Source organism: Bos javanicus, chromosome 1 (genome assembly GCF_032452875.1).
Source record: "Bos javanicus breed banteng chromosome 1, ARS-OSU_banteng_1.0, whole genome shotgun sequence".
NCBI lineage: Eukaryota > Metazoa > Chordata > Mammalia > Artiodactyla > Bovidae > Bos > Bos javanicus.
In genome coordinates this window covers 83,941,647-83,958,045 of record NC_083868.1, presented here as the reverse complement: position 1 = coordinate 83,958,045, position 16,399 = coordinate 83,941,647, and the positions used below count along the sequence as shown (strand labels likewise).

General features: G+C 38.3%; 1 protein-coding gene across 4 annotated transcripts in view; it reads right to left on the bottom strand.

The window, feature by feature from the left end:
* MCF2L2 (MCF.2 cell line derived transforming sequence-like 2) overlaps positions 1–16,399 on the bottom strand; it is a 259,475-nt gene that overhangs the window by 174,013 nt on the left and 69,063 nt on the right. For 3 of the 4 annotated variants that reach the window (XM_061414608.1, XM_061414617.1, XM_061414625.1), the window contains exon 3: positions 14,016–14,130. In XM_061414608.1, coding sequence (XP_061270592.1) covers positions 14,016–14,130 — 115 coding nt within the window. Of the gene's footprint in view, positions 1–14,015; positions 14,131–16,399 lie in introns of those variants that run through there. The other variant, XM_061414634.1, reaches the window with a different exon arrangement.

Genomic DNA, 16,399 nt, shown 5'->3' with positions numbered 1-16,399 from the left:
TAGCCAAAAAATCACCAGGGATATAGATTTGACTTTGAAGAATTCAGCATCTGTTCTTTTCAAATGTACATAGGACATTCATCAAATAGTCCATTATCCATTATCCCAGGCCACAAAGAAAAATTCAACAAATTTTAAAGAATTTCAATCATACAGGTTGTACTTCTGATCACTATGGAATTACATTGGAACTCTATTATTTTGTTTTATTTTCAACTCCCTCCCTCTTCCTTCCTTCCTTCCTTTCTTTTTCTTTCTTTCTTTCCAATCTCCTTCCTTTTCTTTTCTTTGGATTTAATTGCCAGTGTATTTTAACTTCTTAAGGTAGAAAATTATATCACTGATTTTAAACATTTCTTCTCGATTATTATAAGTACTTAAAGCTACGTGTGTGCGCTCAGTAGCTCAGTCATGTCTGACTCCTTGTGACTCCCTGGGCTATGGCCAGCCAGGCTCCTCTGTTCATGGGATTTTCCAGGTAAGAATACTGGAGTGGGTTGCCATTTCCTTCCGCGGGGAATCTTCCTGACCCAGGGATTTAACCCATATCTCCTGCATTGGTAGGTGAATTCTTTACCATGGAGACACCAGGTAGCCATTTAAAGCTATAACTCCCACTTAAACACTGCTTTGTGAGAGTTGGACCATAAAGAAAGCTGAGCACAGAAGAATTGATGCTTTTGAACTGTGGTGTTGGAGAAGACTCTTGAAAGTCCCTTGGACTGCAAGGAGATGAAACCAGTCAATCCTAAAGGAAAGCAGTCTTGAATATTTATTGGAAGAACTGATGTTGAAGCTGAAGCTCCAATACTTTGGCCACCTGATGAGAAGAACTGACTCACTGGGAAAGATCCTGATGCTGAAAGATCCAGAAAGACTGAAGGATGGAGGAAAATGGGACGACAGAGGATGAGATGGTTGGATGGCATCACCGACTCAATGGACATGAGTTTGAGTAAGCTCCCGGAATTGGTAATAGACAGGGAAGCCTGGCATGATGCAGTCCATGGGATCACAAAGAGTCGGACACAACTGAGCGACTGAACTGAACTGAAACACTGCTTTAGCTACATCACATAAATGTTGATATACTCTTTTCATTATTGTTCAGTTAAAAATGCTTTCTAGTTTCCTTTATGATTTCTTCTTTAGTTTATGGATTGTTTAGAGGTGGTTTCTTGGCTTCCAAATATTTTTTAAATTTCCTAGTCAACTTGGGGAAGAGAAAGGGGTAGGAATGCAGATATTGATAGAAAAGAAACCTTCTTTTCAGGAGGAAACCTTCCCAGTTGTTACATAGTATATAGACAGGTATGTATTCATCAAGCTATACAGTTGACATATGTATACTTTATACAAATTATAACTTAGCTTAAAAACCCAAGGAATTAAATAAATTCAAGTTGTGAAAAAGGAAAAATATTATATAACTTTTAAAAAAAGACCAAACGTAGCAAGTGCACAATAGGTATCAGGCACTGATCAAAGGGCATACAACAATGACTAAAACCATTCTGTAGTACAGCAAAAACAAATAACAATAATTTGTTATTAACAAATTAATAACATTAATAACAACAATAATCTTAAACAATAACAGCTACGTGTATCTTGAATTCCTATCAGTTGTCAGGCATCTTTATGTTTTATCTCACTTCATCTTATGAAATAGATATTATTATCTCCATTTTACAGATGAGGAAACAAAGGCTGATAGAAATAAAATAACTTGCCTGACATCACACCAGCAAAACTGGATTTCAAAGTCAGAGCTCTCTGAGAGCAGTGCTTATGCTCTTAACCCCATCCCATGGCGCCCCTTCAGTTTTTTCTTATAACAAATCTGCTTATATCTTCTGGCAGTTTTATTTTGTATATTTTGCTGTTACTAGTGTTTCCTATGTCTTTTCTTTTTCCTTTAAAATAAAAAAGTATTCAATTTAATGCTCCAAGGGTTGAAGTGGAGCTTCAACCACTTCTTTAAGTGAGGTGGAACTGGGAGAGGCTCAGTAAATATATGGGTGGGCATAAACACAGGATGTTCTTTGATCTATAAAATAAACAGCTCCCCGCCTACCCTCCCCGTGGCTTCCCCAGCCGGTTGAGGGTAAATGCTCCTCAGTTCCCTGCACACCAAAGCCCAAGACCAGAGCATCTTGTGTAAAGAGGGTGGGATCTGCTGGGAAGATAAAGAACAGTATCTTCTGACACAATTGTGTACAGGCCATAGTTCAGAAATAAGAGTTAATGAATCATGACAATAGTTTTGAATATACTCCCTCGCATAAAGAATACATTCTAAACAACATGAAAATTGTATCAGCTACTGAAGGGATTATTTTTCTACTCCATCTGGTTCAACAAAAGAATCAAAACCTCAACTAAACCAAATGCACAAGAAATGGGGTTTCTAGACCATGTATTTCTTTAGGTAACACTTGGCTGTTTTAATCCCTATTGTTCTTGTTAACACTAAGATCCTATGATCTTAGTTAGCTGCATAAATACTATTTAATATAATCCTCACAACCACCCTCACAGTCAGGTTGATGATAATATTTCCACTTTATAAATGAGGAAACTAATCCTCAAGATGGTTAAAATTATAATAACTTATCCAAAGTCATACATTATATGCAGAGTTAAGATTCAAATTTTCTGAATTCAAGAGCAACACTCAAGTCACAAAATATTTTCTTGGTATAGAAAATATTTTGATACTATATTCCTTCATTTCTAGTCTTAGTAATTCTTCTGTAAAAAATATAATTGAATTTTTGATGTGTCAAAATTGTGCATATGATTAAGTATAATATTGGGTTGACCAAAAAGTTCATTTGGGTGTTTCCCTAACATCTTACAGAAGCCCAAAAGAACTCTTTGGCCAACCCAATACATGAGTGTAAGAGACTGAGGTAAATGCATTCTGACCCCAAAATACCAGATCAGTTTTGTGGTTGATATAGCACATAGTTTCCTAATTAAGCTCTAATATTAATTTATTTTCTATTGCCTTTTTCAGTAAGTTTGGTATTTATTATTCATTTGCTAAGTTGTGTCCAGCTCTTTGCGACTTCATGGACTGAAGCAGAAACACCCCAGGCTCTTCTCTCCTCCACTATCCCTAGGTATAGAAAATATTTAGCTAACTGAAATTTACTACATTGCCATAAGACTGAGTCAAATGTAGAGTAATCAACCATCCTGGTTTGTCCAAAATACCCTCCCCAACATGGGTGGGCATCATTCAACCCACTGAGGACCTGAATAGAACAAAAATTTGAAGGACGATAGGATTCATGCTCTCTCTCAATCTGACTGTTGAGCTGGGACACTGATCTTCTGCCTTCAGTGATTCTGACTCTCAGGCCTTCAAGCTCAGACTAGAATCTACAAAACTGGCTCTCTGATTTTTAGGCCTTCAAACTATACCACTGGCCTTCTTGGGTCTCCTTCTGAGCCTCCATAATTGTATAAGCCAGTGCCTTATAATAAATACCTACATCTACATATCAGGGTTCCTAGAGAAATGTAACCAATAATATATATATAGTATATATATATATATATACACACACACACACATATATATTTATAAAGAAATTTATTACAGAATTGGCTCAGGTAGTTATAGTGACCAAAAAGTTCCTTGATCTGTCATCTGCAAGCTAAAGAACCAGAAACACTGGTGGTATAACTCAATCCAAGTCCAAGGCCATGGAATGGAGGAGCTGATGATTTAAAGCCGGAGCTGATGATTTAAAGCCTGATCTGAGTCTGAAAGCACAAAATCCAGGAGCACTGATGTCCAGGGACAAGAGAAGATGATGTCCAAGCTCAAGTAGAGACAGAATTCATCCTTACTTTGCCTTTTTGTTCTGTTCAGGCACTGAATGGACTGGGTGATGCCCACTCACACTGGGAGGGCAATCTACTCTACTCATGTTATAAATTCAAATGTTAATCTCTTATAGAAATATCCTCATAGACACATCTGAAAATAATTTTTTGCCAGCTGAATGGGCATCCCTTAGCCCAGTCAAGTTAACACACTAAATTAACCATAATATGTATGCAGATATCCTTTGTTCTATTTCTTTGAGGAACTCTGATTAACACATACGGAGAGTCAAGAGAAGAGGTAATTGAAATAAAAAATTTTTCCAGAAAAGTACACCCTAAGTGCAAAAATACTGAAAACAGAGTCCTGGTACAGGACTAGAGTCCAGGGCACGGACTAGAGAAGGACTCAAAGAAACAGGGTTGGAAAGACAAAGCTCTGGGAGAGAAAAAGAAATGAAAAGAGAGGTGGTGACTGTGATAAAGGCAAAAAGAAGCAAGAGGTAAAATTTAGCATCCTACATGACAAAAAAATAAATTTAGGATACACACACTTTTCCTTAACAAAAAAAGTGTTTTAAGTTTATTAATAAAAGAAACTATATTTAGAAACTATATATAACATGGTGTTCTTAACTAGGAATCTTATAAACTACCCTAAACCACCAAACTTGTTTATTAATTGCAAAGATGCAAGCAACATTCCTATATAAAAAGCTAATATAAAGGGGGGAAAATATGAATCAAAACTTTTTAGCTTTAAGAGAATAAGAAGACAGGCCACAAACTGGAAGAAAATATTTACAAAAGATATATCTGATAAAGAACCATTATACAATAAGAAAACAAACAACCCAATTAAAAACTGGGCAAAAAACCAAAACAGATATTGAACAAAAGAATATATGCAGATGGAAAATGAGCATATGAAAAGATGTTTGGAAAGTTTCATTAGGAAACTGCAAATTAAAACAATAACATTCCACTATACATCCATTATAACGGCCAAAATCCTAAACACTGACAATACTAAATTTTGGCAAGGATGTGGAGGAATACTCACATCCTCACATTGTGAACTCTTACTCATTTCTGGTGGGTATTCAAAATGGTACAGCCACTTTGAAATACAGTCTGGCAGTTTCTTACAAAACTAAGCATACTCATATCATGTGATTCAGCACGTGTAACTACATGGTATTTACCTAAGTGAGTTGAACACTATGTCCACATAATAACTCATACATGGATGTTTACATTAATAGAAAAGAAAGAAAGTGAGGTCAATCAGTTGTGTCTGACTCTTTGTGACCCCATGGGCTATAGCCTACCAGGCTCCTCTGTCCATGGAATTTTCCAGGCAAGAGTACTGGAGTGGGTTGCCATTTCCATCTCCAGGGATCTTCCCAATCCAGGGATCGAACCCAGGTCTCCCATATTGCAGGCAGTAAGCTAGTCTCTGTTTCTGTTTCCTCTATGGACTTTAGTCTGTTTAAACTTTATATTTTTAATGAGGTCAATTTTGGTAAACTGTATTTTCCCAGGAAATAACCTATTTTTATCTTGGTTTTCAAGTTTATCTAAATAGAGGTATGCAAAGTAATTTCTAAAACTTAAATTTTCTTGGGTTTCAGTGCTTATTTTTCTGTTTTCTATTTCTTAGTTTGTATACCTGTGCTTTGTCCATTTCCTCAGTCCATAGGCCTACCATCTGAGCCACCAGGGAAGCCCATTAATAGAAGCTTTATTCATAATTGTCCAAACTTGGAAGGAAACAAGATATCCTTCAGAAGGTGAATGGATAAATTGTAGTATATCCAGACAGTAAACTATTATTCAAAATAAATGAGCTATCAAGTCATGGGAAGACATGAAGGAAACAAATGCATATTACAAAAGGAAAAAAGCCAATCTGAAAAGGTTACATATTGTATGATTACAACTATATAACGTTCTGCACAATGCAAAACTATGGAGATGGTAAAATTAAATAGTTGCTAGGGGTTGAGGGGTGGGAGTATAGGACAGATGAATAATAGGTGTAGCACAGAGGGCTTTTAGATCAGTGAAACCAATCTGTATGACGCGATAATGGTGGATATAGGTCATTGTGTGTGTGTGTGTGTGTGTTAGTTGCTCAGTCGTGTCCGACTCTTTGTGACCCCATGGATTGTAGCCCACCAGACTCCTCTGTCCATGGGATTCTCCAGGCAAGAGTACTGGAATGGGTTGCCGTTTCCTTTTTCAATAGGTCATCATGTATTTGTCCAAATCCTAAGTATGTATAAAACCAAGACTGAATCCTAATATAAACTATGAACTCTGGGGGTTGTTTTCAATTCAAATGAAAAAAAATAAAGCAAGCCAGAAGAAATCACAAGGAAGAAAATATTAAAGATAAAGCAGAATGAATAAAGTAGAAGACAGAAAAGCCAACAGATCTGATTAAAAAATCAGAATCCCATTTTTTTTAATTAACAAACTAAGACACTAGCTTACTTAATCAAGGAGGGGGAAATGGACAAAGCACAGGTATACACACTAAGAAATAGCAAATAGAAAAATAAGCACTGAAACCCAAGAAAATTTGTTTTAGAAATTACTTTGCATACCTCTATTTAGATAAACTTGAAAACCAAGACAAAAATAGGTTATTTCCTGGGAAAATACAGTTTACCAAAATTGACCTCATTAAAAATATAAAGTTTAAACAAACTCAAGTCCATAGAGGAAACAGAGACAGTTATCAAGGCCCAAATTCACAGGGGAATTTCATAGGGGAATTCAAATCGTCAATGGCTATAAAGTCCTAATCCCACAAGAATAGTTTCTGAGCCTAAAAACTGAAAGAGAACTTCAAAATGCCATTTATGAAGCAAATATGACATTGATACCTATACCTAATTCAATAGCAAAATAAAATGACCAGTTAATAGTAGAGCTACTAGCAACAAACATAAAATAATTAGGAATAAACTTAATATAAAAACTATGTCAGGAAAATTTCAAACACTGCCAAAAGACACAAAAGTGGACTTTAACAAAAAGAAAGACTTTTCTTCTTCTTGATAGGATGATTTTAACACCATAAATATGTGACTTGTTCCTGAGTAAATTTATAAAGTTGATAGTCTCAAGGAAAAGGCCAAAGAATTTCCTTTCTTTTTTCTTTTTCTAAAAATGGAGGTATACAAATAGATAGAAAACAAGAAAGAACAGTAGAAAAACATGAAAAAAGTAAATAAAGCTTAAGGACCCAGTAAGGCAGGGGGAATTAATCCTAGCAAATATTAAACATACTTAACTCTTCTTAGGGCTTCCAGGTGGCTCAGTGGTAAAAAATCTGCCTGCCAATGCAGGAGAGGTGGGTTTGAATCCTGGGTTGGAAAGAGCCCCTGGAGAAGGAAATGGTAACCTATTCCAGTATTCCTGCCTGGAGAATTCCACGGACAGAGGAGCCTGGTGGGTTACAGTCCATGGAGTCGCAAAGAGTCGGACACAACTGAGCGACTTTTACTTTTCACATACTTATATATATATATAGAATATATACATATATTAAAATGTAAAGTGATAAAGAGATGAAAAATACAAAAGAAAAATTAAAGACACAGAAGAGAAACTCAGAAGATGCATTGTCCCTCTAATTTGAGTTTCAGAAGCAGAGTTGTAGGAAAGAAATAAGCAGAGATAACAGGAAAAAAATTCTAAGCCTAAGAGAGACTTGAAAATTCCATTCAAAGACACAGCAGTATGAAAGAAAATCTTTGAAATTTCAAACCTGCAAAACATAAAGAAAAAAGCCCCAAAGCTTCTTATGCAGAGAGACAAGCAGCTGACTTATGAAGGGGTGACAGTCAGATCCTGTGACAAGGATCAACTTTGTTATCAGTAATACTGAATGCTAAAAATCAATGGATCAATGTTATTTTACAAAAAAAAAAGAAAAAAACTCCATGCTCAGATAGATTGCCAATCAGCTGTGAGATCAAAATGAGCCATTTTCTGACATTCAAGATGTAAAACTCACTTACCATACACACTTTCTAAAAAAAGAAATAACTTGAAAGTTTTTAAATGAACATGAAATCCCAAAATGAAGAATGACCTTCCCGAGATAAAAAAACAATCCCAGGTTGACAACTTATAGCAGGTTTACACAGCAACTAGCCTATATTATGAATAGCTCAGAGAGGCTCAAAAGAATATCTCCAAGAAGAAAATGTATGCACTAGACAAATTCTATGATAAAGAATCTATAAGATGTTAATAATAAAGTAAAGATACATGCCATGCTATAAACAAGAAAAAAAAAGAAAGGCAATTAAAAATGCTAGGGGAAAAGGTACATAAAAAGTCATTGTCCAAGTCTGAAATAAATTAAACTGTGGCATGATTTTGAGCAACCCATGGAGTATGAGAAAAGAGAACCTATTTTACCATAACATTTGTAGCATTCTCCTTTGAGTGACACAGGTTTAAGGACTTAGGATTACATCTCTCACTCCAGAGATCCAATCATATTACATATATAAATGCATTCCACTGATTTCTGTTATTTAGGATCAACCTTTAATCAGAGAAAAACATTGATAGTAATATGTAAAATACATTATAATTCTAGTAATGAAAAGTAGAATATAGGTAGAAGAACTTAAAGGCTGAGAGTAAAGAAAGATGTAAATGCATAGTAGTGAAATCAACAGGTACAAGACCCTGATGAAAGAAGTTGAAGACGATACAAACAAATGGAAAGATATACCAAGTTAATGGATTAAAAGAATTAGTATCATGACAGTGACCAAACTACCCAAGGCAATCTACAGATTCAATACAATCCCTATCAAAATACCAAGGCCGTTTTTCACAGAGCTAGAGCAATTATCTTTTTTATAATCGATAATACCACTGAGTAAGAAAAGACTCCAGATATTTACAATCATTGAAGTGAAGTGAAGTGAAGTGAAGTGAAGTTGCTCAGTCGTGTCCAACTCTTTGCAACCCCATGGACTGTAGCCCACCAGGCTCCTCCATCCATGGAATTTTCTAGGCAAGAGTACTGGAGTGGGTTGCCATTTCCTTCTCCATTAGAACCTATAAATTCAAGAAAGAGGCTGTGTTTTGAATGTCTAAAAAAACCTGAATTATCAGGAAAGAGAAATTGAGCCCCTACCTCACAGGATGACCAAAAGGCAGAACATACTACAGTATTCTAAAACAATCACCTAAACAAAAGAACAAATGTCTTATACACACTAAGTCATTCTACTAGGGAGAAATGCCGGACTCCCTGGTTCTTACATAGAGAAGAACAGGAATCTGGCATATTAATTTTTTTTCCTATCCTCTAATATAATGCATTCAAATACTCCTAGCATATAAGACTTACTTGTCAATAGCAAACATTTATTCATAATAAGTCTATGGGATGTGCTCTAATTTTGAGCCTCACTTGTGTGCCTAAGGTCTGGCCTCTCAAGGTATCCTTCCAGAGGGTTCTGAAGCAAATTCATCCATCTTGTACAAGACAACAACCCAATAAGACTCCCCACTCTGAAGCTCTATCCTAGAAGTCAAATGAATGATTCCATTTTCCTGATTTGGGGGAGCAATTCCACAGCCAGACCAGGAAACAACACATCTTGCCTTAGCTACTCAATCAAAGCAGCACTTTTCCTAGTTATAGTATTTAAAACTACTTAAAATCAGGGGCTTTTTCCACTGCATTCATAATAGTACGAAGCCCAGATCAAACTCACTTCTCTGATAAGGCTGGTTTTTAAAGCTGAGAGATTGTTATAATCCCGTTCAGTCTTTTGATACAAAGGAGCAAGTCTCTTTAGAATTCACAGGCCAAATAATAATGCTGTCCTCCTCCCCTCCTCCCAAAGTAGAAATGTCAGATAGCATTCTATGAGACAGCATATCATAAAAGAGGATATGAGTCTTCTCAAAGACTATTAATCAGACTCTATGGGAGGAAAATGGACATGGAAGAATTTTTCAAACTTAAATAGGCTTCTCAACAGATTCATTATAGAAAAAGACCTTTAGAAATAGTAAATAATCATAAAATTCACAGTTATGAAATATGGCTCTTGTTTCTGTCTAATAAAAGTAACTTCTCCAATCCCTCTCAAGTAATGAGCACATAACTGAGTAAAGCAGAAAAACCAAATAGAGGAACAGGGTAATAAAAATGTATGCTTAGTTATACAAATATGATTTTTAGAAAAACACTTGGAATTTTTAAAAAGTTGGCCATTTCTGTGCCTCAGAATATTTTACTAATGCCTTTTCAAACCACTCAGCTACAATCTGTAGCCACTAAAGGCATGTTTAAAATGAGACCTCAATTCCATGTGCCTAGACATGTAAAAGCATAAGTATCTGACTGTGAACTAGAATTCCTAAAGCTAAGGATCACGGCTGGTTCCTCACTCTCCTTCCCCCCTCCACCAGTCCCCAGTGCCTGTTCCTTCCATCCATCCCCTTCTGTCTAGTCCTCTTGCCCTCAGGCAGCTCACCCCCTCTTCATTTTACACCTAGTCCAGTAGTCATGTATGGGTGGGAGAGCTAGACCACAAAGAAGGCTGAGTGCCAAAGAATTGATGCTTTTGAGCTGTGGTGCTAGAGAAGATTCTTGAGAGTCCCTCGAACAGCAAAATGGTCAAACCAGACAGTCCTAAAGGAAATCAACCCTGAATATTCATTGGAAGGACTAATGGTGAAGCTGAAGCTCCAATACTTTGGCCACCTGATGCAAACAGCCAACTCATTAGAAAAGCCCCTGATGCTGGGAAAGATTGAAGGCAGGAGGAAAAGGGAGTGACAGAGGATGAGATGGTTGGATGGCATTACCAACTCAATAACCATGAGTTTGAGCAAACTCCAGGAGACAGTGAAGGACAGAGCAGCCCAGCGTGCTGCAGTCCATGGGGTCACAAAGAATCAGACATGAACAACAACAGGGCAGAATCCCCTAACTGGTCTCCCTTCCTCCCTTCCTCCATTCCTGGCCCATCCTGCACACCACCACCACGTTCATCTGGTTGCCATTTTTTCTTGCTCAGAATGTCCAATGGCCCCGTCTTGCTCACTGTGCCTAAACTTCTTAACTTGGTGGAAAACACCTTGCCCAGTCTGTTCCTAACTGTCTATCCAGATCTCATTTCTCACTACTATCTGAAAAGGATCCTCACCCTGTTATGGATAACCTCGATAGTCTATAATTCCCTAAACAAGCTCTATTTAAAACTTCAAAATCCAGGGGGGTTGAAAATAGAAGCCAAGTCACTTGCCCCAGATCACACAGCTAGCGATCATAGAATCTGGATTTCAATCCAGGTTTGAGCTGTGTCCAAAGTTCTTAAACACCATCTTGTTCTCTCTCTCTGAAATGTCCCTCTGATTTATATGTGGAAATCTCATCCATCCTTCAAGGTGACTTCACTCCTGAAGCTTTCCTTGTTTTTTCCTATCTGAAGTGCTTCTTTTCTTTTCTGAGCTCTTATAGCATTTTCTTCACATATTTCACAAAATACCATAACAGAGTCATGTGAGATTCAAGATATTGTTGTATGGTCTTGTGGTCCTTTATGGTACCTAACATACCTCTCTACACACTGATGGCACTCAGCAAAGATCTGATAAAAAATGAGCTGTGGGAAGCCTTTCAGCACTCACCCAACCTGACCACAATGAGAGATCCTTATGAATTTCAGGCACAGAGCTCTCCTTTTCCTGCCCTGAGCATCCTGTCTTTCTCCTCTTCTAGTGCATCAGTTGTGCATACACTCCTTGTTGTATGTCAGGCCACCTGCCTATAAACCATTGTGCAACCTGGGAAAAGTTCTGGTGTCTGGTAACCATTGTAACATTTAGGAAGATGCAAACTGTGATAACAGGAATCATAAAAAGGAACAAGAGTGGTTTCATTCTTTGGAACCTGAAATGGCAACTGGGAAACAAAGTTCAGGTCAAATTCTCCTTTCAGGCCTCCTTACTCATTGTCTCTGTTTTATGTCGAAAGGAACATGGGGTGGGGCGGTAGCTAGTATGACCAAATGCCAGGAAGAAGAAAAGGGGAATAACTGGTCAGCTACTCTTTCTCAAGAGACAAACTGCATTCTAGGAAAGGAAAATACCAAGTTTACAAGAAATTATACAAGAGCACAGAGCAGAAAAGGTAAATTAGGCCTAAACAGTAGCCTCTTGATTTTTCTTTTCTTTTCTTTTCTTTTTTTTGCCTGTGAGATAGGGTTTCTACCCCTTAATGCTTTCCCTCCACACTGGGTCATGTGGCACTCAATGTCTGGTCCTCAGAGTGGCGGCTCAGGAAAGGCTGCAAATACAATATGAAAATGACCCATTTAATTTAGCATATGACTCCATCCACTGAGTCGGTACAATTAGATTGTAAGTTTAAAGCAATATAATGATAATGGGGAAGAGGCACTTCTATCTGTTACCCACCTCCCTGCTCACCCTCTCGCATGCTGCTCCTCACAGAAGTTGCTAAACTGATAGGTCAATGTTCTGGAAGGCAACTGAGCCAAAGAGGGAGACCAAGTTCAACTCCCTATAACTTTGGGAGGAAAAGGCAGGAGTGAGAAGTGGGGTTCCCCTCTCTCTCTCAGTGTCCTGCTTCTCCCCATATAACAAACACCCTTTGATTGAAATGAACCAGATCAGAACAGGAAATTTCACCAACATTACTTCTTGAGAACCTACCATGTGCTGGGCTAGAAGGAAAAAAAAGAAAAGAAGCATTGGCCCCTATTCTTGAGTAGTTCACAGTCTAATAGGAGAAGCAGAAATAATTTCCATATACCATGTGTTATACAAGGGGTACTGTGGAAATAGACTCTGTGGAAATAAAGAGTCTGTGAGAGCAGAATTGGGGTCAAGGCAAGTTTCCTTGAAGAAATGAGCTCAGACTGAGGGCTGATGATTTTGCAAGAGTCAGCCAGGCCCAGAAGGGTGGCAGAAGTGTTCCTGCAGAGAGAACCATGTAAGCAAAGCCCAGAGATGTACAGCATCCTTCTCTCAAACCAACAAAGTCCAAATCCTCTCCTGTCTATATAATGTCTACAATACTCTTGAATCAGAGATAAAGAATAAGGTAAAATATAATTTAAGCACTGACCTTTGAAGAAATGCACTAAAAATAAATCCATAGCTTTCTCTGAAGAAGAAAGAAGGGTAAAAAAACAAAACAAAAAATATCTTAGAGTGGGTTTGGTTAAAGCAAACTAATTAACTTCCTCATCTCTGCAGGTGGGATCAGGCTCCAGGTGGACTTTCAATCACAGAGTTTACCTCTAAATCATATGAGGCAGATGGAAAGCAAGCAAAACAGCACACCCCTGGATGTTGTGTAAACTCCTAACCACAAAGCATTTAAGTAACAGACAGTACCATAAGCGACACACACCCATGGAGGGTCGGGCCTTTATGGGCTAAGTCTGCGCCCCAGGGAGTTTGGACTCCACAGTCAGCTCCACCTCTGTCTGTGAAATATTTGTCACAAATATGAACTCTGTCCCACATTCCATCCCTAGGAGACCTGGCTATTTATTGACTTAGTGGCATAAATATGTGAGACCTGGGCCCAAGAGTGTTGAAGTAGCAGATGCCCCAAAATATCTCTGTTTCGATCTCAGCTATAGGCACAGTTTTAATTTCTGGACTTTCAGTTTCCTTGCTCTGTGACTTACTTTCTCCATCTGACAATGATAGTTATAACATCTACCCTTAAATTCCTTATTTAGGGGAAATAAATGAAGTGACTCCTAACTTGGCTTGAGCCTCCTGAGCAGCAGCCAGGTGTCTTAGACAACAGGCCCCAGGAAACCAGGATCACCTTAATCTAGAGCAATGAACCTGAAGGAACAAAATCAGCATTAGCTAGTCAATCAATGTTTCATTCACTTACCAATGTTTATTAAGTACTTCATATGTGCACACCATAATAAAACTGATGCTCATGTAACTTTGTTTTCTAGTCTCTTTCCACATCCTTTGTTTTGACTGATGGATAAGTGAAATTGGCCATAACACAGCAGTGTGAGCTGGGCTCATGGAAGATCCCATCCCAACCCAGTACTACCACATGGGAAATTCAGGATAAACACAGTGACAAGGAAGGCAGCAGTGCACTGTGTTCAGCTCACCTGGGGACACTAGTTAGGTAGGTCATGACATTCAGGAAGTCTTCATCTGGGATGTGCTTGAACCCCACAAACTCTGGAAAAGTGATGATGGGGGCACCGTCTTTCCCTTGGCCTCCTGCAACACAAATGGGTAGCCAAGATGTTAACAAAATGTTTTCACGTCACACCTCTGCAGGTAAAGGACTCAGGCTAATATCAACTTGAGATGTGCATCGGTCTCCCCCTTTTTTGTCTATATTATTTTAGAGCAGGAGGCAGGAAAGTTGACACTGAATTATTTCGAACAAGCCTCCCTTCTTCAAGCTTGTTCAGGGGTGTTGTGAGAATTCAATTTTTTTAATCCTTTGAAGATAGTTACTATATAAAAGACAACACTGATTTATTTTAGTATAGGTGGAATAGTAAATAATGCCAACACAAATACATAATATTGCTCTTCATTTATGTAGTTCAGTTCAGTTCAGTCGCTCAGTTGTGTCCGACTCTTTGTGACTCCATGAACCGCAACACGCCAGGCTTCCCTGTCCATCACCAACTCCCAGAATTTACCCAAACTCATGTCCATTGAGCCACTGATGCCATCCAATCATCTCATCCTCTGTTGTCCCCTTCCCCTCCCACCTTCAATCTTTCCCAGCATCAGGGTCTTTTCAAATGAGTCAACTCTTCACACAAGGTGGCCAAAGTACTGGACTTTCAGCTTCAACATCAGTCCTTCCAATGAACACCCAGGACTGATCTTCTTTAGGATGGACTGGTTGGATCTCCTTGCAGTCCAAGGGACTCTCAAGAGTCTTCCCCAACACAACAGTTCAAAAGCATCAATTCTTCAGTGCTCAGCTTTCTTTATAGTCCAACTCTCACATCCATACATGACTACTGGAAAAACCATAGCCTTGACTAGACGGACCTTTGTTGACCTTTTTAATATGCTGTCTAGGTTGGCCATAACTTTCCTTCAGCAAATATCAAATGTAAAAGTGTATGGTGGTTAAAAGAGTTGGCTCTAGAGATTTCCCTGGCAGTCCAATGGTTAGGATTCCATGCTTCTACTGCAGGGGGCACAGGTTTGATCCCTGTTCAGGGAACTAAGATCCTACATGTTGTGCAGTGTGATCAAAAAAGAGAAAGAGAGAGAAAGTTGGCTCTAAAATCAGACAACTTTATTCAAGTTCTGCTTTACCACTTAATTTCTATGTGATTTTATGCAAGATACTTAAACAGAAGTTTCCTTTTATATGCAAATATGTATCTATGTAATAGGAATATTACCTATACCTTCCTCAAAAGGTATTGTAAGGATTAAGTGAGAACATATATGAAAAGCACTTTAGCAGACTATTTATTATATATAAGTGCTCCATAAATGGTAACCTTTATTATGGTTATATTCTTGCAAGGCAAGGCTTCCCTGGTGGCTCAGATGGTAAAAAATCTGCCAGCAATTCAGGAGACCAGGGTTCAATGCCTGGGTTGGGAAGATCCACTGAAGAAGGGAATGGCAACCCACTCCAGTATTCTTGCCTGGAGAATCCCCATGGACAGAGGAGCCTGGTAGGCTACAGTCCATGAGGTCACAAAGAGTTGGACAGGACTGAGTGACTAAGCACCCATTATTAAGCACATTCTTGCAAGGCAGCTGCTCTTGAATAACTCATAAACAGATATAAGACATCCCTGTGAGAACAAAAGCATAAAATAAGTATTTAAATATTTTATTCATTAAAGCAGATGCCACTAGATTAAATAGATTCTATTTCCCAATGTCTTTGCAGCTAGATGTACCCACAAGACTATGTTCCAGCCCCATGGTTCCCAAACAGGGATGCACAGTGAACTCACAAAAGTGCCATGAGTATTTTAAATTTAGGGGGAAAACAGCATTAGTTGGCATCTGTCAGATGCCATGCTTGCTACTAGCTTGCAGTAGTTTGAAATTTCAACAATAAATTGTGCAGTATTCTTTTGAATGGCATTACATCTTTGGAGAACTGAGGATTTGGTGGCTGCTGGTGTTAAAAGCAAGTGTAATATGAAAATCAGTGTGAAATAGGAAATTCAAGTGGTGATATTCAGATTGATTCCAAGGTTTGAGATCACTGTGGTTCTCTAAAACTGAAAGTTAAATCTGACTTTTTCTTTCAACTGTGTATCTATTTTTCTAAAACAGCTACTAACTTGTCAGGACATATAGACTTAAGTTGTTTAACCTGTCAGGTATTGGTTTTGGCCACAAAGGACTGTGAAAAACTGACTAAGCTGCTAAGGCACTAAGGACTAAGGAACTTGGAGCACTTGTGCCCCAGGCCGAGGGACATAAGCCGAAATGCTGGGAGCACCTTCCATGCTGTGCCTGTGGAGGGAGGCTACTTTCCAGTGGAATG